Raw genomic sequence first — 20127 nt, forward strand, 5'->3', positions numbered from 1 at the left:
ACGTTCAAGCAGGTGGTGCATGTCTACTGGGCCTCTGGAGATGCTTTTGTTTTTAATCTCACATCTCCTCTGATGGCCAGTGTTGTCGCGCCCATTTGATATACGAGGCAGGCAGCTGAGGTTCAGAGAACTTAGGTGACTCGCCAGTCACACGGCAGGGAATGGCACTCCTGGGCGTGAGAAAAGGCCTCTCCAAGGCCTACGCTGGTGCTCTCCTCTGTATCCTGAATTCTGGCCGTTTGGTAGTGGCGACGCCAACCCAGGAGGCCCTCTGAGCTGGAGTGTTGAAGGAGGCGCAAATGCATGGCCCTTGTAGAAAAACGACAGACACACCCAAACAATAAAATAGCTCTCTGTTTATTCACTTTGATTTGGATCATTGGAAATATTAAACAATAAATAAAATAGAGCGGGGGCTGAGGAAAGCAGGATCTTGCTGAAGTCATTCGAATGCATCCCAACCAGTGCTCAGCTGCGTAACGACATGGAGAGAGGCAGGGGGGAATAGAAAGCAAATGTTAAAACACCAACAGCCAAACACACAAGACTGCACGCAAGAAAAGTGCTCAAGAAACTTTGGCTTTGAGGGGAATTCAGTGAAGGGAAGCGATTGTGCAGGAGGAAGGGAAGAAACCCACGATCACCCTAAGGGGCAGGGGGCTGGAGGGGGAGGCCCTGACACAGGCTAGGGTTAAAGCTGACGTCCCACAGCTCAGGACGTACAACCGATGGCAGTTTTGTACTAGGAAGAAGCTGAGTGATGAGGCTGGGTGATGGGATCACCTGATGGGCTGGGAGGGAGGACAGGAGGTATAAAGGCGGCTCACCTGCCTGTAGGAAATTCAGTGCTCTTTTGGTAAGAAAAAAAAGTCGGTAATGCCCTGATCCTGACAAGCTGTGAGATGCTGCCTTGCCTGTCTCTGCCTTTTCTTCTAAGTCTTCCTCCTTTTCTTTGCACAAGTGTCAGGTAGCACCCCAGGGGTGCAGGAGCTGGTGTTTTCATGACAAACAAAAATGGGGAGGTTGACTCTATCTCAAAACTGGCTAGCCCAGTTCACAGGGCAGGATAATCCTGATGGCGCGTAGCCACATTTGCTGCAAACCAGATGTCTACGATGGATATAATGATACCCCCGGGGCTCTTCTCAGGGGCGAGGACAGGTGCTGGTTCCTGATGGCGCATGGCAGGTGTCCAGTCATCTTTAGCTGGGCAGTGGCCCCTTGAGGCTCGGCCTTCCCTGCACAAGGTATTTTTGATCCTAGCCAGGGGAGGGAGAGAGAGTTATCTTGGTTTCCTTTTTACTCGTTTTCAGGCTACTTCAAAGCAAACATCCCAGTTCCAAATGTTCTTTGTGGTTTGAATCCTGGCAAAGAGGCCAGGGTCACATCCGGGTGGGACTGGCCTCTAGCACCCCCTTCTGGCCACAGCAGAGAAAGGGATTCCATCAAAGCCTCTCAACCAGCCCTTTCCCTAAAGAATCACCCAGATCTTAACCGCCCTCTCCACCTTCTTTTTTTTTTCCCCCTATTTTACATTCTATTTTCTCATATCCAGCTTTTCTCTCTAAGCCTAACCAAATGCTTTGCTGAATGATGCTTGGAAAAGCTGGAGTTTTAAAAGGAATTCATCCATTTATGAACTTTCTTCCATCCCAGGATCCCTGCAGAGAACCAGAGGTTACAAATCTGCCCTCCTTTCTCCCCGAAAAGGTGGCTGAGGGGAGGAGAGGTGCATGTAGCTCCAGCTATAGCAAATCAGTGCCCTGACTCACTGGGGAGACCCAGGGGGCTGGGATGTTGCTGACACCTCATGGGCCACCTCGTCAGCCCATCTTTGTAGCTTCAGGTTCAGCTCTGGGTGCTGCAGGCAGGGACCCCTCTGCTCCCTGCCTGAACGCAGGGCCAGTCTCCAAGGAACTCTCTGCCTGCAGAGTAGAAAGAGCTGTGGGCTGGGATTCAGGGGCCTGAGGGAGCCCCTGCCACTGCCTGCCCAGAACGAGTGCTCCTCATTCTCCTGCTGACAGCATGCGTGTGCCTTTTGGCTAACACACACTCTTGTCTAATTCCCAGCCACCTTCATCCCAGGGATGAGTTCCAGTTGGTTTAAGCCAAACTGGTGCATTTAATTCTGGCTGCAACAGCTGGATTCCGTTAAGTGCCCATTGCTAAGCCAATGAGCTATCTGCTGGGCTATGGGAAAGAGAAATGCGGTCTCCTGCACTAGAGGGTGTGAGAAGGCCACCTAGGCAGCCTGCAGATAGAGCTCGGCACTGAGAAAGCACAGGAGAGTCAGATACCTCCATTGTGGTTACACTTTTTCCAGATGCTGAATGGAGACTCGCTGGGAAAGCCCACCTCCAGACAATTTCAACATAGCACCGGTAACACCCTATTTTTGCTCAAATTCTGACTGGTGCTATCTGTCCCAGACAGTTCACGATTGCCCGTCACTTCCCTCCTTCACAATGCACCAGGAAAAGGCCACACCTCCCTACACAGCAGCAGCCTTTTAGGAAATGTGTTCAACAGGAAAAGTGGTTTTTCTGATTAAACATCAGTAACTAGAGTCAACAATCGCTGTCCTCTCCCGTGCCTGTCACTCTCCACTCCCCACCCAGCTGCAATGTGGCCTTGATTTTCTCATCAGTAAAATGGGAAAGCTGGATTTGGAGGCTGGAAGAGATCTCACAGCTTGACCATCCTAGTGGGAGGGAGGGAGACGAGACCGAGGACAGGAAACCCACCCAGGCAGTATCTGGCTCAGACGCAGACACATCTTCATGTTGAGGGACCTATTCTTACACAGCAAAACCCAGAGAAGTCGACTGCTCAGCCTGAGCCTGTCATCCCTATATAGACTCAGCTTTTAGGAGAAGGGGGAGAGTTGAGGAGATAGCATCGCTCTCTGTATCAGTGTCTGATGATCTGGAGTCTGCCCCTGGGGTCACTCAGCCACTCAACAAACGTTTGTTGAGCTCTTAATGTCATATATGGGTGTGAGCTCTGCCCTTCGAGGCTGTATGTTCTGAATGATGACTCAGCGATTTACCAGCCTTTCTCAGAAAAAAAAAAAAAAGTCTTTAAAGTTTTGGAGGATTTTAAAGCTGAAACAGGGTTTTGGTTTGTTTAACACATTCCCCATTCTGAACCTTTGAGAATCTAATAAAAGCTATGGTCCTCTCTCCAGAAAAATGCTCATATGCAGAGATTCAGGGAAAAAACCAAACTTGGCACGAAACTTCCGGGGACTCTTGTGAATGGTCTGAAGCCACCTGTGACCCATGACTGATGTCTCCAAGCTCCTCCCTCCCCATGTGCAGAGGGGACTCCCCCGAGCCTGGGAGCACAGGTCCCATGCCTCCGTCACACTCCACCAGGAAAAAGTCACGCCTGCTCAAAGCAGCAGCGGCCTTTTCAGGGATATTTTCAACAAGAAAGTGGTTTTTCTGCTTAAACATTAGTAACTGGAGCCAACAATCACCGTTCCCCACATTCCTGTCACTCTCCACTCCACACCCAGCAGCAATAAGATTTCACGGAGTTTTGGAGACTCCTAGCCTGAGAATAAATCCAAGTCCACAATGAGGAAGAAGGAAGGTTGGGTTGGAACGGGAGGATGCTGAGGACATTCCACAAACCATCCAAGCCCTAGATACCCCCAATATCCCACGTCCGAGGACTCCTACAAACCTCCCTTAAGCCCCCCCACCTAATTTCCCAGCTACTGGGTGAGGCAAGCTTCATTAAAACACCAGGACCACCAACAGAGCCAGGGTGCAAACAATGTCAGTTGAATAAAAAAAAAAAAAATCAATAAATAATCAGGAAGGCTAAAGAGGAAAAGAGAGTAGCTGGGGAGTAAGAAGATGAGGTATGTGGCAGTCACCATTCCTGGGATGTCCTTGGCCCAGACCCCCAGTGACAGCCCCAAGATGGCCAGCAGGCACTTGACCCTGAGCTCAGGCTCTTGGGCAAAATGCTGCTGGCAGCCTCCTGTGTGGCTTTGGAGGTTACGGGCACCATATTGAACAGTCTGAGAATGGGAATGTACGTTCCATTCTGACGCACTGCTGGGTGGTGTTGAGTATCCTCAGAGCTTTGTTGCAATTCAGGTGCTGGCTCAGGAAACCAGAAAAGATGTTCCCAGCTACGGAGCAAGCAGGGCCGCTGGTGGGGGTCCCTTTTCCCAAGTAAGGGCTTTTGTTTCATTTCAGCCAACGCATGCTTTTCTTTCCCAAATACAAAGGCACATGGAAGTGGTCAGATCCGCTCTCGCCACGATTAGAACCACGAGACTGACTACTCAAAGGAACATCTGCTTGGGAAGAGGCATCTGCAGGAGTCAGAAACACGGTGCCAAGTTTGGGGGTTTTTTTCTTTTTTTTTTTTTTTCAGAGACAGGGTCTCACTCTGTTGCCCAGGCTGGAGTGCAGTGGTGTGATCACAACTCACTGCAGCCTCGAACTCCTGGGCACAAGAGATCCTCCTTCCTCAGCCTCCCTAGTAGCTAGGGCTACAAGTGTGTGCCACCATGCCTGGCTAATTTTTTAAAATCTTTTATTTTTGTAGAGACAGGAGTCTCACTATGTTGCCCAGGCTGGTCTTGAACTCCTGGGCTCAAGTGATCCTCCCGCCTCGACCTCCCAAAGTGTTCGGATTACAGGTGTGAGCCACGGCACCTGGCCTCAAGTCTCTGTGAAAATCTTTGGGGTAGGAGCCTCTGGTGGCTCATAAATGAGCTTTGGGAAGAAGATGACAGGGTTATCACGCTAAGCGAGAGGCCAGGCTTCGTGCAAAGAAGGGCAGCATCTCGCCCCGAGCGCCAACACCACCTGGCATGTCTCTGTGCTGGAGGTAATCGCCACTCAAGTCTCTGCCCATCTTCCTGGGAAACTGTCCTGTCTCTCAGAATATAGGTGTCTTCCACATTCATTCCCCAAGCTTGCCCCCAGGAGTCAAAATGATTTTAGTGTGTGGAGGTTGAACATTTCCCAGCGTCTCCCCAGCTCTAGGGCAGCAGTAGGGGGACGTTGTCCCCACTCAAGACAGGTTCCAAGACATGCTCTGCCACGCTGGCACAGCTTAGTGACCTTGCTGAGTAGATGCTGCCAACGGCTGGGTGCAAGAGGCTGCGAGCGGTGCCTGGGCACACACCTGAGGCTGCCCCTCCAAGCTCCGGGATGGAACGGCTCCGGCAAGATGCTGGGGCTGGAAACGCAGAGGTGTGACAGTGCGTCCATCCTCAACCCTTCACTGCGTCATCTGCCCTTGAAGATCCGGATTTTATTGATGGAGGCCAAGGTGGCCGTCACGTTAGACTCAAAGTCTGCATCATGCACCCCTGTCTTGCGAAAAGCCCCCGCGGATGGGTTGTTCTCCCAGTAGTGGTGCCAGTTCCCTTTGCTGTCTGCCCCGAAGCCATACAAGTCCACCTGTGGGGGCAAAGCAAAGATAAGAACCAGACAGCAGGGCTGCTGGTGGCACCTCTGAGAAAGGAAGCCTGTAGGCATTCCTGGAATCCCACAGGACCATAAACAGCATTTCCAAGGACTCTGACTAACCCTTCATTAAAACCCTTCTCTACGTTCCTGGAACTCTCAGAGGCTTGGTGAAGCAAATGCAAGTTAAGTAAAACTCAAGTCCAATGCCAGAAGCACCCTGAGAGATTACTGCATGTGGGTGGTCTCAGGGGCCCGGGTCTTACCTCTGCAGCAAGTGCAACCTATTCTCCCAGGATTGAGGAGCTACGGAGTGAAGGAATAGGAAGGAGGGTGTGGAATGGAAGAGAGCGGAAGGAAAGCAGGGCTTTGGGGTCAAGCAAACTGCCCCAAATCCCAGCTCTGCCACTCCGGGGTGCCCTGGGCATGTAAAGTCACTTGTTTGAGCCTCACTTTGCTCATCTGGAAAACGGGTCCCAGAATCACGATTGCAGTGAGGCAGAGGGCAGGGCTGATCCCTTTCTTCTCTGTGGCCAACATTCATCTGGTCCAGGCGCCCTCGGGGCCACTAGGCCAGGCCTTTCACATACATGACAAACACTGTGCATTTATTCTGAGCCCAGCACCCTGCTGGCTGTACTGAAGTTCAGGCAGAGCTTGATCAGATGCCAGCTGGGCAGCTGCTGGGGAAAGCAGCCTTGGAGCTTATAGCTTCTTGGAATCACTCACTGAGTAGTCCTTGTTGGAAATGGGGCTAAATTCAGGGCTCCCACAGCACAGAGGAGGGAGGAGCTATGCCCTGAGAGGTCAGAGGAAGCTCTTCGGAGGAGGTGGCATGTGAGTCGGGTCTTGGAAAATGAGTACAAGATGACCGGAAGGAATTGCATGGAGCGGCTTCCAGGGAGAGGACGTGCTATCTGGGCTGCAGTGTGGAAGATAGATTGGAGGGGTGGGGACAAAGAGGGGACAGGGGACAGCTCCATGCCACATGTGGCTTTCTCAGGAAATACAACATGGACATGGGCCTGCTCCAGGGCAAGGACGTTAGGGCCAAATAGGTGGGAGCAATGGGAGAAAGGGCTCTTGAGCAGAACCTCAAGCAAGGGTCTGGGACCAGCTGGCTGGAGGTGGGTGGGGTGGGGAAATGACAGGGGCACCCACGTTTCTACCTGGGAACACCAGGGCGGGGCTGAGCCTGGGGACCTGCCTTGCAATGCCTCTGACCCTTCCTGGGATTTCCACCAGGCACCAGGCAGGGTGGGGCTGGGGCTGAGGCTGGGCTGAATGAGACAAGAAGGGACACGTGAGGGCCCTGCCTGAACCCAGGGTCAGGGAGGAAGTGGGGGCTGTGTGGCCTGCCCTCCTGCTCCTCTTCCTGGGGTGGCAGCAAACCTCTCAGAGCATAAGTGGAAACCCGAACACAGCCTAGTGGACAGCGAAGGACATTGGAAGGCAAATGCGTGCTTCTCGAGATCACTGGTTCTCAACCTCGGTAGACAGTGGAACCCCTGGGTGCCTGGCTCCCATTAGTTCTGGTAAAATTGGGCCAGGGTGTGGCCTGGGTGCTGGAACTTAGACCCACAGATGATTCTAAGGAGCAAGTGGGACCGGGAACTGTGGCCTTAGACGACTCTCGCTATGAGAATCCGCTCCTGTATCCGGAATCTGCTGCTAGATCTGAGCTTCCACCACCATGGTCCTGGGCACTCACACAGAATGTGCCAGAACTTTTGCTCCTGAGAACTTTCTCATAGAGCACTGTTACTCACTAAAACACCCTGGGAGACACATGTTGCAAGCCCTGTCATAGAGACAAGGAATCCGAGCTTCCGGAAGAGGCAGGCTAGGTCTACCTGCCATCCCCCTCCCTGGCCTCTTTTGGGAACACAGGATGGTGAGCTTCGGGGCAGCCCTGTGGGCAGGGGGAGGGTGGCATACCTCATCACAGACATGCATTGAGAAGATGACCGAGAGGATGCCGGTAGATGGGTATCGCCCGTGCCCTTGCAGCCAGTTGTCAAAGACGTACTTGATGAAGGCTGGGTGGTAGATCAGGATCTGCGGGGACGGGAAGACATGGCCCTTAGTGAGTTCTGCTGGGCAAAGGACATGGAGCATCTGTCAGATGTACACACTGTTGTGGCCATGGAGGCACAGCCATGAGCCTAATAGATACCCCCGCACTCGTGGGCTTCCATGCTCGTAGGAAAGATGGACACTCATCCGCATCACTAAGAGACAGAGGTGCTGAGCTAATAAGTGCTATGGAGAGCAATGATGCAGAGGAGGGCCCTACAGGACCGTGTGAGGAGGATCACTGGGCTGACACACAGAAAAATCCAAGGAGGCCAGGGAGTGAGATGGGAGGCTGCTCAGGAGAAGGGGGCTCCAGGGAACAGCATGAGGTGGGACCGGACACTGTCAGTGAGTGAAGACATCTGCACCAAGCCACCTGATGATGGCTGGAATCATCGCCAATCCTTAAAATGACCTCACATCCCAGGTTTCCCTCTCCTCATGCTGCAGATAAGAAAACTGAAGCCCAGAGAGGCTAAGTGACCTGTCCAACGTCACACAGCCAGCAGTGGCTGAGCTGGGAGGAGGCCGGTATCAGGCCTGGCCTTGATTCCACCACCCAAAGCCTGCCTTGAGGACAATGAAAGGGAATTCTCAGGCAGGAGAGGGCGTACACATCCAGAAAGCCAAACTCCAGCCCCTAGGAATGGACTGGAAGGGTGGATTCTGTGGGTCTCTGGTAAACCATTCACCTCTCAGTGTGGCCTCTTACCATCTCTAGGAGGCTGTCCCTTCCACCAAACCCACCCTATAGAGACACATAAGTGGCTTCTTCCCTGAGGCAGCACAACCCAATGCAAAGGGCAAGATGCTGGAGGCATGGGGAGTCTTCAATTCTAGCCTTATCCAGAACTAGCTGTGTGTCTCTGGGCAAGTTTCCTGACCTCTCTGAGTCTATCTAAGTTTGACAGAGTATGCAAAAGGCCAGTGTGGTGGGCACCTCACTTCCCTCCTTCTTCTGCCCTTTGCCCATCTCTTGGCGAGCCCCATGCCAGGGGCCTGCTGGGGAAGACGGAGACATGGAAAGAGATGGAGAGGCAGGAGGTGCAGCCTGGCTTTGAGAGTAATTCACAAACCGCAGCAAGCACAGGGGTCCCCGGAGAACGTGTTAAAACCAGAATGTGGGGCGGCTAGAGTTTCTGATTCAGTAGGTTCGAGATGGGCCTGAGGATGTGCATCTGTGACAAACTCCCAGGTGATGCTGCTGGCCCGGGGGACCCCACTTTGAGAATCTCTCCCAGTGTTTGCCCTCTTCCCCCAGGGGGATAGCTAAGTGGGAGATGCTACCTCCAGCGGCCTGGGGATCTGGGGGCTGTCTTGCAACTCAATGCCGTACCTTAGAGCATAGCCTTAGATGAGGAAGCCTGAACTTAGAACAAAGTGGCCGGGGCCTCCACTCACCTTATCCTGTTTCACTCTGATCTTTGCAGGAACTGGGACGTAGGTGCTGCAGTTGGAGAAAGAGAAGCTGGTTAATGGGGCAGGGGACAGGCCCAGGAACCTGGGCATGCAGCTCTGGGGGTAGTGGCTAGAGAATGAAGCAGGCGTAGCCTCTCCTGCCCCCCACACTTTCCCTCAGGGACCCCCACCTCCCTACCCCAGCCAGGTTTCTGCCCACAGCAACTGCCGATAGACACCAGAGGGCAGCCTTTCCTAATTTGAGGACATTCTGCTGGGTTTTGGCCCCTATTCCCCAAAAAGGTGAGGAGGACTTGCTCCAAGCACAGCCTTAAGGAGTGGAGTGGGGCCGTGGTGCCCCCACCTCTCAGGGCCAGAGCGCCTTTGCCCAGCTGCTGGGGCACTGGCTGGTGAGGCCTGCGGCTGCCCCTTTCTCTCACCTGGGCGGTTGCGTGCACCCCGAGTGCAAAGGTGCCAAAGCTGGTCCCACGGGTGTGAGTCCTGCTCCCGGAGAGACTGCAGCTGAGCCACATTCGGACCTGGCTCCCACCCAGCCCCACCCCAGTCTGCCTCCCTCACTCCCGGTCTCCTGAGGGCACAGCCCCACAGTCTCGTGCACCCACATCCTGGGGCTAGCTCTGTTCCTAGAAAATCTGGCAGAAGACAAGACAGCTTGTGGAAATCTGGACATCAATGCACTTCCCTTCAGTAAGGGTCAGATGACAGCACAGGCTGTGTCGAGTTCAACCCTAGGCAAGGTGCTTGGCCGAGCTCCAGAGTCCTCACTGGGAGAAGGAGCTAGTGATAATGGCTATTGTGAGGATTCATTGAGATAATATGTGCCGAGTGCCACGTGCGGTGTCTGCTCAGGAAACTAGGCTCTTGATTGTCAGGGAAGCCACAGCCGCGTTGCTCAGCACTGCCTGCCCTGGGGAGGGGCCCAGGCTGCACCTGCACTCCCCACTCCTCATTTCTTAGGAATCCTCACCCCGCCACGCTCACATAAGTTTGAAAAGCAAGGTGTTGTTATTTGTCAGGCTGCACTTCAGAAATAAAGGGAGGCTGAACTCACATGGGCCGACCCTTTTCTAGTGGCGGCCCCTTCCCGAAGAGTCTCCAGGGTGCGTGGAGGTCCCTTCAGGAACTGTTAGCAAGAGGACACTAAAGCTTGTGGTTTATTAAGTCATAGGGAGAGAAGAGTTGGAGTAGTCGGGGAGGCGACCACAGGAACTGGGCTTGTGTGTGCCGGAGGAGGCTGGGGGAGGGGAGGCACCCTGGTGGAGGCACAGCAGGACCACGGCAGGGTAGGGGGACAGAGTGCCACTTCAGGGGGCAGAGCAGCGAGGCGGGGCCACAGGAGGGACTCACTGGGAGATGGTGCCCGTGGTGGTGGCGCTCACCACCCACTCCAAGTCGATGGTCTTGAAGGGCACCAGGATCATGCTGACATTATCTCCCAGCTCCCGGAAGCTCTCAGGGTACACCAGATGGTGGGTGGTCTTGGTCCCAACATCAGCCTCAAACCCTGCCGTGGGCGCCTTGTTCATCCTGGGAGAGAAGGGGAGAAAGCTGAGTCTTGTAGCATGGGCACCCGTTCTCAGACAGCCTGAGCTCTCCGAGAGAGAGAGTGAGCCTCCAGTGTGACTTCAGGGGTGTCACCTGCCTTCCCCGGGCCTCCTTCTCCTTATCTGTAAAATAGAGACACAGCTGGAAGGCTTCTGCTATTTTCCTGTCTTTCATGACCTCAAGGGAGTCTAGCCATCACCACTGCTGCCCACCTGTCACGGACAATCTCATCCAAAGGGTATTTCCACAGCCCTTTTTTTGCAGTCAAGGAAACCTGACTCTGATCCTTATCATGGACGTTCTCATGGGACACCTGGTACACTGAGGCTCTGAGAGGCAGGTAAGTGGTCTAAGGACTAAAGTCGGGAACCACAGACAGGAGAGACTATTCTAGAAGGCTGCTGGGGATGGCCAGCCCCCACCCCTGCACTTCTCAGCATGGAATACTTGTGGGTGGTGTGGCGGGAATGGCAAGAGACCCAGGACAGACTTGGGGCATCTTCCTGAAATATCTATTTCACTTGGCAACAGGGGAAAATATATTTTACATAAAAGATGTGGTTTTATTATGGCCTAGATTACAAAATGGGGATGAGTTTTAAAGATAAGAGTCCTTACATTAATTTTGCCCTCTCCCCAGGCCTCCATGTGCCAAGCTCCCAACGGGGGACCTCCCGTGTATGGCTTCCTCTCTGCACGCAGAGGCCCTTCTAGTCCATTCCCATCCTGCAATGATGCAGAGATGGGGAAGCTGAGGCCCGGGGTGTGCAGTGTGGAGCCTGGGGTCCCTGGGTAAGTCTAGAGACACCAGGACTGAACCTTGCCTTCCTGAGCCTGAGCCAAGATGCTTCCTACAGCTCCAAGGGGCCTCTGGGTGCAGCACGGTAGGCTTGGGAGAGGGTCTGGCACTCACCTGAGCACAAAGTCGTGACTGTCTATCTCAGGCCCATAAGAAGACTCCCTCAGGTTGCCCGAGTTGCCCACAACGGCGCAGCGCCGGCAGCCCACCGACCTCTTTTCCAGCATGGGGTCCACATTCCCAGGCACCACTCTGAACAGCTCCTTGATGGTGTCGTTCAAGTTATTGGGCTTCTTCTCCCGCTGGAGCCTCTGTGGGCGGAGGACAGAAGGGGTCAACCTGGCTTTGTGGCTCCAGCCTCCTGGCAGCAGAGCCCCTGACCTACCTGCTGTTGTTTACTGGGGCCCTCCTGTTCACCCTTCTCTCTGCTGGGCCCCCAGAGATGGAGGCAGCTCACACACAGACACCTCCACTTCCTCCTTCAAGGAGATTAAGGGTTACTCAGGAAGTAAAGAGAGCATTCATGTATTCTGCAAGTGTTTACTGAGCACCTACCATGTGCCAGGCACTGCTGAAGCCGCTTGGGTGATCCAGCCACACCTGGCCTCACAGGCCCCGCCCACTCCACATGTCATCAGCTTTTCTCCAACCTGCTCCTCCCTGGGGGCTCCCGTCTCTCTGAAAGGCCCTCCATCCCCCTACGTGTCACCACTTGAAAGAGAGAAAAACAGCAGAAGCCTTCTAGCTGTGTCTTATTCCCATCCTGCTCAGACACCAGGGCCCAGGGGCTGCATGCTCCCGCTCAAGCCTTAACAAGAAGAGTGAGGAGTAGGTGGAAATGCCAGTTCTCCAGCCCCGGCCAGGGATGGGGGACACAGCAGTAGGGATGTCTGCCATCTTTCCTGCCTGACCCTCAGTTCCCCTGGCCCCAGGACTGCTGGGCTTCAGCCAGATTGAAGAATCAGCAGTTTGCTGGACGCACAAGGCCTCTGCGATCTGCCTAGCAAATTGTTTTCATCTTTTAAGACCTAGCCTGGGCCAGGTGCGGTGGCTCATACCTGTAATCCCAGAACTTTGGGAGACCGAGGCAGGTGGATCACGAAGTCAGGAGTTTGAGACCAGCCTGGCCAATATGGTGAAACCCCATCTCTATTAAAATACAAAAAAGCCGGGCATGGTGGTGCCCACCTGTAGTCCCAGCTACTTGGGAGGCTGAAGCGGGAGAATCTCTCAAACCCGGAAGGCAGAGGCTGCAGTGAGCCAAGATCGCACCACTGCACTCCAGCCTGGGTGACAGAGCGAGACTCCAACTCAAAAAAAAAAAACAAAAAAGACCTAGCTCGAGGGTCAGCTGCTTGCAGATCGAATGCTAGTTTTATTCCCAGGGTGACTAAATATCCTTATTTGCCCAGGTTAAGGGGTTTCCCTAGATGCAGGACTCTCAGTGCTAAAGCCAGGATGAGTTGGTTTCACTACTGGCCCCCGGTAGTTTCGCTACTGGCCCCCGCTGCATGCCCAGGCCCACCCACTGCCTCAGGTGGAGCTCTGGCCACACTATGTAGTGATGCCTGTTGGTGCCTCAGCCTTCCTCACTCATGGTAAACCCTGGAGAGATTTCATAAAAGTGTTGCAACTGACCCTGTCCCCATGCCACAGTGCTGTGTCATTTCACTGTGGGTGAGGTAGGATGCTCTGAGGCCAGAGAGGTAAGCAACTCATCCCAAATACAAACCAGGATTTGAACCCAGGCTTCTAGAAACCCACCTGCAGGTTTCTACCACAACACAACCCTGACTCTGGCTCTTGGAATCTTGGCCTTTGGAAAGCCCAGACCCTGGATTTTGGGGTAGGGGTGATAAGCTGTGGGGTGGTTCCCATCGGCTACTCCAGGCCCCAGGGGCAAGGAGTGGCTGGGAGAGGAAGGAGTGACCAGCAGTGGCTTTGGCCACTGTCCAGAAGATGAGTGACCTGGGCATATGTAGGGAGATCCCGGGGCACCCAGTCCCCACTGCAATGGAAGGAATCGGATGCCCCAAGGGGAGGCACACAAGCAGAACCAGATTGCTCTTCCAGTTAAACCCAGGCAGCCTCTCCTCTGGCTTAAGACCATTAGACACGTCATGGGAAGCAACACGATCTGGACCACACTTCACACCCACTGCTACGGTTATCATAAGTAAAAGTGCAAAACAACAAGTATCGGTGAGGATGTGGAGAAAATGGAACTTGTGCATTGCTGGTGGGGATGTAAAACCGTGCAGCCGAGGTAAAAACCACGTGGTTTTTCAAAAGGTTAAACAGAACAGCCATGTGGCCTACCAGCTCCACTCCTACGTATATACCCCCAGAAATTGAAAGCAGGGTCTCAAGCAGATATTGGTATACCCATATTCAAAGCAGCATTATTTATAATAGATAAAAGGTGGGAGCAACCCAGTCTCCAGCAATGGATGAATAAACAAACATAATATGTTCCAGACATATGATGGGATATTATTTAGCTATAAAAAGAAAATTTCAAAATAGGTTACAACATGGATGGACCTTGAAAATACTAATATTATGATTAGCGAAAGAAGCCAGACACAGAAGGACAAATATTATATGATTCCACTTATGTGAGGTACCTAGAGTAGTCAAATTCATAGAGACAGAGAGTGGCAGCGTGGCTGTCAGGGGCTGGGAGGAGGAGGAGGAGGTAAGGGGAAGTTACTGTTTAATGGGGACAGAGTTTTTGCTTGGGATGACAAAAATCTGCTAGTTATGGTTATAGATAACGGTGATGGTTACACACTCTGTGAATATATTTAATGCTACTGAACTGTATACATACAAGTGGTTAAAATGATAAATATTATGAATATGTTGTCACACACACAAACGTGATATCCAGATAAAATGCCTGATTCTGATGGGATCACCCAGGGTGGCTCCATGATTCTGAATGTGCAGAAAACCCCCTGGGGCTTGCTAAGGCGCAGATCTGACTCAGTAGGTTTAAGCTGGCCCCGAAATCCTGCATTTCTAACAGACTCCCGGGCGATGCTGCTGCCAGGGCTGGTGGGGGGACCACACTCTGAGAGCCCCAGGGTAGAGGACCACAGCCAGACTCCCCTGAAGGAACTTCCACAGAGGTCTCCAACCAGCAAGGGCTGCTGTGCTCCTCAGGCTTGTGAAGATGTGCCCAGGCCCAGGGGGTGGGCTTCCATCATGCCGCTACTGTGATTTGGGAGCCTGGCACCGTGTATCCATCATGCAGTGACATTTACTGAGTGTCTACTGGGTGCCACAGAGGCCTGAGAAGCCAGGACTCAAGGTCGGCCATGGACGTGTGTGGAGTATGCTGCCTGCTTCACACAGCACCACATCATCTCGCTGGATTCTTATTGACTTACTTTTCTTTAATGACTCATTTAAGAAAAATAAATAAATTGATTGATTGATTGATTGATTGATTTGAGATGGAGTCTCACTCTATTGCCCAGGCTGGAATGCAGTGGTGCGATCTCGGCTCACTGCAACCTCTACCTCCTGGGTTCAAGGGATTCTCCTGCCTTAGCCTCCCAAGCAGCTGGGATTACAGGTGTGCACCACTGTGCCTGGCAAATTTTTGTATTTTTAGTAGAGACAGGGTTTCATCATGTTGGCCAGGCTGGTCTCGAACTCCTGACCTCAGGTGATGCACCCGCCTCAGCCTCCCAAAGTGTTGGGATTATAGGTGTGAGCCACCATGTCTGGCCAAAAAATAAAAATAAATTTATCAGAAAGGAAACATCTCATCTCTACCACAAGTAGAAAGCAAGAATTACCTGGCAGAAGTCAAATGGTAGTTGTACAATGCAATGAAAACAAAACGGCTGTATTCGGTTCCAGCTCTACCCTGCTGCCTGCCCAGGCAAACTCTCCTCTCCCTTAGAACAAGGCTGACAAGCGCTAACAAGGTGCAAAGTAAGACACCAGGCCAAACTGAAGCCCCAGCACTGCAGAGACAGGTGGGAAGGAGGGACGGCAGGAATGACCTCCGGGCTCTGTGATGCGACTTTCTCTAGTGCCCTGCCTCACCTAACATCACAAGCCCCACACTTCAGAAATCTCAGATCCATTCCAATCTTCACTGGCAAAAGGGGAAACGGAGGCCCAGGCCCTGGAAAGGGCTCACCTGAGGTCACAGAGTGAGTGCAGGGTGAGTTAGAGCTCAGATGGGAAACTGGCTCTTTCTCTAGATTATCATAGTAAGTCCTCCGCACACCAGCTGAGATAGAGCAGGCAGGTTACTCCATGTGGCATCACTGTTTTGGGAAAGAAATATTCTGGTTTTCTCCACATTTTGTCAGTGACAATAAAAGAACGGCAGTGCTGGCCGGGTGCGGTGGCTCACGCCTATAACACTTTGGGAGGCCAAGGTGGGCGGGTCACCTGAGGTCAGGAGCTCGAGACCAGCCTGACCAACATGGAGAAACCCGGTCTCTACTAAAAATACAAAATTAGCTGGGCGTGATGGTGCATGCCTGAAATCCCAGCTACTCAGGAGGCTGAGGCAGGAGAATCACTTGAACTCGGGAGGCGGAGGTTGTGGTGAGCCGAGATCGTGCCATTGCACTCCAGCCTGGGCAACAAGAGCAAAACTCCATGTCAAAAAAAAAAGTATGACAGTGCTACTGATATGAACGCAGGACAGAGTGTTTGGAAGTCCAGGGACACGCCCTCCCCAGCCTTCCTGACTAGTTTCCAAGTATATGTCTCTGTATACAATCAACGCTCAGTCAATGCCTGCCGCCTGGTGGCCTGAGCTCCTTGGGGAGCACGGGGCCTCGGGGTCGGCTTCCCTGGAAGCAGAGGCTGGGGCACGGATGCAGGTGTCCATGGTGGGTGCTGTCTGGAGAGGGATGAGGAGCAAGGCAGGAGAAGGAAGGGGAGGTCTCCATGGAGTCAAGCACTGCAGGCCAGGGGCGAGGGTGGGCGAGGCAAGTGAGGAGTCGGGCAAGTGGGATAAGGAAGCCCACTCATGCCCAGGGGCACAGCCCAAGAGCGGGCATCTCCTTGAAGCTGGAGCCCTGGGTGCCTCACCTCACCCTGCACTCGGGCATGATCCACAGGAACTCTGGAGCGTGCGCTGTGGCAGAGTTTGTCCTGTCTTGAGGCACGATGGCTGGAAGTCGTCCCTGTTCACAGGCCGCACCCGTCCCGAGAGTGTTGGGAAGAGGTACCCGCGCTCCCTTCCCACCCTCCTTCCTCGTTTCACAGCCAATGAATGATGCATCAGCTTCTGAGAAGCCTCCCTTGGACCCTGGAAATATCAGTCTCTGGCCTTCCACACATGGGTGGCACCACTGGGGCCTCACCGCAGGCCTCGTTCCAATCCCCAGCTGCTGTTGGTTTCCCTGGCCCCTTTGGCATTCAAGCAGCAGAAACAAGCATGCTAGGTAGTACAGGCTCAAGATACATCCATTGAATAAGTGAATGACAACTGCTAAAGCTAACACACATTCATTCATTCAACTCGTCACAACTGAGCCCCTACCACATCCCCGGTGCCGTGTGGGGAGGACAGGTTAGCGCAGGGACAGGTGGTGCTTGGAAATGGCTCGTGCAGGACCCAGATGGCTCACCCTGAGCAGAAGCGCATGTTCTATGGTTGCCCTATGCAGGGCCCTGTGCTGAGAACCTGATAGGCAGCTTCTCACTGAGTTTCTATAATGGTTCTATGAGAAAGGTGATCTTATAGACCCATTTTACAGGTGAGGAAACTGAGGCTTACAGAGGTGAAGTGAGTTTCCCAGGACCAAAACAGTTTGAATATCCTGGGCCTGACTCCAGACCATGTCCTTTAACTAGAAGGGGATCTGACTGTGCCCTTTGACAGTGGGTGACCTGGTAAGTGCAAAGTGAAGACAATGAGATACCTACATCTTCCTGGCAGTGGGGGTGGTAAGGGTGAGGCAGTGGTACCTGGAAAGCTGGGCCTAGGACCTGGCCAGAGTTGGTGCTAGGCACCGAGTGGACAGTATGATGGTATTATTTTGCATTTGGGCACTGGGCATGGATGTCTGGGATGGGAAGATGCCTTAGGAGGGCAGGGGACGGAAATCAGGGGAGGGTCGCACTATTTCTGTCCCTTGAGAATGTCCCCTGCGTATCACAGAATGGTTTCCCAAGTTGGGGGCAAGTAGAGAAGGCAGAGTCAGCATTCAACATGGCTTGTCTCTGAAATGGACATGGGGACTGGGGAAGAAGGAATCCGTGTTCCTGGGTGTCTGGGACAGAGATCCGAGGAAAGGGTCACAGGGGTCAGTAGGTCCAGCCTGGGATGGTGGTGCAGTCTCTTCACTTGCAGGGCACGGGGCTGATTTGTAAACTCAACTCAACTCAACTCAACTCAACTCAACTCAACTCAATTTAACTCAATTCGACTCAACTCAACTAAAAGAGTGAGCCCCGGTGACTGCTCTTGTGTCCCTGTTCCTGCCAGGGCTGGGACGAGCCGGAATTGTGATGCCCACTTGACTGATGAGGACTATGAAGCTCAGGGCAGGACGGGAGCTCAGGACCTCACATTCTCACCTAAGATTCTTCCAACCCCCTCAACAGTATGGGGGAAACCACCCACGTGATTAATTATCTCCCACTGGGTCCCTCCCACCAACACGTGGGACTTGTGGGAGCTACAATTCAAGATGAGATTTGGGTGAGGATACAGCCAAACCATATCAGGACCCAAGTCCAGTTCTGTTCATGAAATGGTCCTGCCTGCAGGGGGGACTTTAAGCAGAGCAATGGCACAGCCTGGAATTCCCAGGATGGCTTTGATGTCAAATATTCCATGCCTGTATCCCGATTCTTTATTCAAAGCATGTGGTTTCTGTATTATCTGTGCATTTTTTAGAACCCCAAAGCTCTAAAGCCCTGCTCCTTTCTGTTGATTTCCAGAGGGTGAAGCCCCATTCCTTCCAAGTGGCTACCCTGCGATCAGCCACCAGAGGCTAAACTTCAGAAAAAGACTGCAGAGAAGGGCTGCAGGTAGGGGAAGACATCTGGTAAATGGGAAACAACTAAGTGGAAATATATTCAGCCTTAATTAGTACTGAAAAAAAAAAAAAAAACCTAAGTTCAGTATTACTTGCCCATTAAACCAACAAAAATAAATACAATTGTTAAAACTAATGTCTGCAGGGTTATAGAGAACCTGGTGAAGTAACTTATTTCTCCCATGTAACACGAAGGAACCTGAGACTCAGTGAGATGAAGAGCTTCTTCAAAGTCACTCCTGATGGGACCTACAAACTGCGACAAAACCTAGGAACGCTGATGCCAGGCCCCAGTTCCTAAGTCTACATTATAGCCTGTGTTCTTTGAAGACACATGGGTTATATCCAGAAGCTGATGTTTTTCGCTTACACCTTTTTAACTCTCCTGGGCGACACCAGCCTAAGAGTTTTAGAAACCACCCTCCCCAAGAAGAAAGATCGATATTGTCTTGGTGATGTTCTCTAATAACAGTTTTTAATACGGTATTTCCAGAGGCTGGATTTGATGTTCTCTTTTGCAAAAGTCACCTAACTTTTCTGAGTTTCAGTTTCCTTGTCTGTAAAATGAGGACAAAGGCCCCCAAGTTTCTCCTTTACCTGCTGATGTGTAAGGTCCCTTCCTGTTTGGTTTATATCCAGGCTGTGTAGCACCCTGTTTGTCCCCAAAAGGCCTTTGTAAACAGAATCCCATGGTGACACTGAACATCACAGACTCCAGGCTCTGAAGAGGAAGTTTGGATTTAACGTGGTCCCAGCAACTGCTGCTACAGGGGGAGTCAGATCCAGAGAGGAGATGGGATGTGTGTGAAGCCACTCTGCCATCAATGTGTCATTTTCCCAACCCTGCTGGTTCTCAAGGGAGGGCAACTTTGTGCATGCATGTGCACCCACACACACGCACACCCCATCTGGGACACCTGACAATGTCTGGAGACCTTCTGGCTATCGCAACTGGGGATGGGGCACTCCTAGCATTTAGTAGGTAGAGACCAGTGATGCTGCTAAACATCCTGCAATGCACGGGGCAGCCCTTGTGACTAAGGCTGATCGTGCCCCACAAGTACATAGTGCCGAGGCTGAGAGCAGACCCTAACCCTTACCATGCCTGGCTCACCACCTCCTTCCCTAGACCCTTGGATCTTTGAAAGGGAAAAGACCCTACCTGCCCGGTTCTCTGTCACCTCCCCAGAGCCCACCCCAGGACCACACAGTGGTGCTCAACACAGATTAGCAAACCAGGACTCAGCCAGGTCTTTGGAAGCATAGCCCAGGGTTTTTGACCCTTCTAGGTCTCACACGTGTTTTCTGTTCATTTCAAATAGACCCTCCCCCAGAATCTACCTGGATAACCTCTCTGAATCCTTCATAATGAACCTGGCCATCACCTCCTGCAGGAAGCCTTCTGTGATAACCCCAGGCTCCAAGGGGAGTTGGACATGAAGACCATAGCTCCTGCGCCCACTTCCTGCACAGCACCTATGATCCTGGCTTAAGTTTGTCTGTTTTCCCTTCTCTCCCCATCACTCCTGCAACCCAAGAAAGGAAAGACTCTATCTTTTCCATCTCAATGTAGTGATGCTTGGCATATAGTAGGTGCTCAATAAATAAGAAATGAACACATATATCTTGCTCTTCTTTGATCTATTTTGCATTTAACAATGGGAATGACCTTTCAAATGACAAGATCAGATCATGAAACCCCCTGACAAAAATTCTACAGTGACTTCCTGTTGCACTTACTGGAAATCCCAGAATCCTCCCCTGGGTCTTGCTGACTCTCAGGCCTCGTCTCACTGCACCTCCCCTGATTTACAGCCCCCTAGCC

The 20127-nt window shown here is 52.4% G+C and overlaps 1 protein-coding gene across 4 annotated transcripts in view; it reads right to left on the reverse strand.

The window, feature by feature from the left end:
• Positions 1 to 336: 336 nt before the first annotated feature.
• Positions 337 to 20127, reverse strand: part of ST3GAL1 (ST3 beta-galactoside alpha-2,3-sialyltransferase 1) — a 116516-nt gene continuing 96725 nt past the window's right edge. For all 4 annotated transcript variants that reach the window (XM_054498153.2, XM_063669096.1, XM_054498154.2 and 1 more), the window contains 5 exons: positions 11392 to 11588; positions 10281 to 10460; positions 8916 to 8961; positions 7377 to 7496; positions 337 to 5432 (listed from right to left, as the gene is read on the reverse strand). In XM_054498153.2, coding sequence (XP_054354128.2) covers positions 5259 to 5432; positions 7377 to 7496; positions 8916 to 8961; positions 10281 to 10460; positions 11392 to 11588 — 717 coding nt within the window. In that variant the 3' untranslated portion in view covers positions 337 to 5258. The remainder of the gene's footprint in view (positions 5433 to 7376; positions 7497 to 8915; positions 8962 to 10280; positions 10461 to 11391; positions 11589 to 20127) is intronic.

Source organism: Pongo pygmaeus, chromosome 7 (genome assembly GCF_028885625.2).
Source record: "Pongo pygmaeus isolate AG05252 chromosome 7, NHGRI_mPonPyg2-v2.0_pri, whole genome shotgun sequence".
In the NCBI taxonomy this organism is placed as follows: domain Eukaryota; kingdom Metazoa; phylum Chordata; class Mammalia; order Primates; family Hominidae; genus Pongo; species Pongo pygmaeus.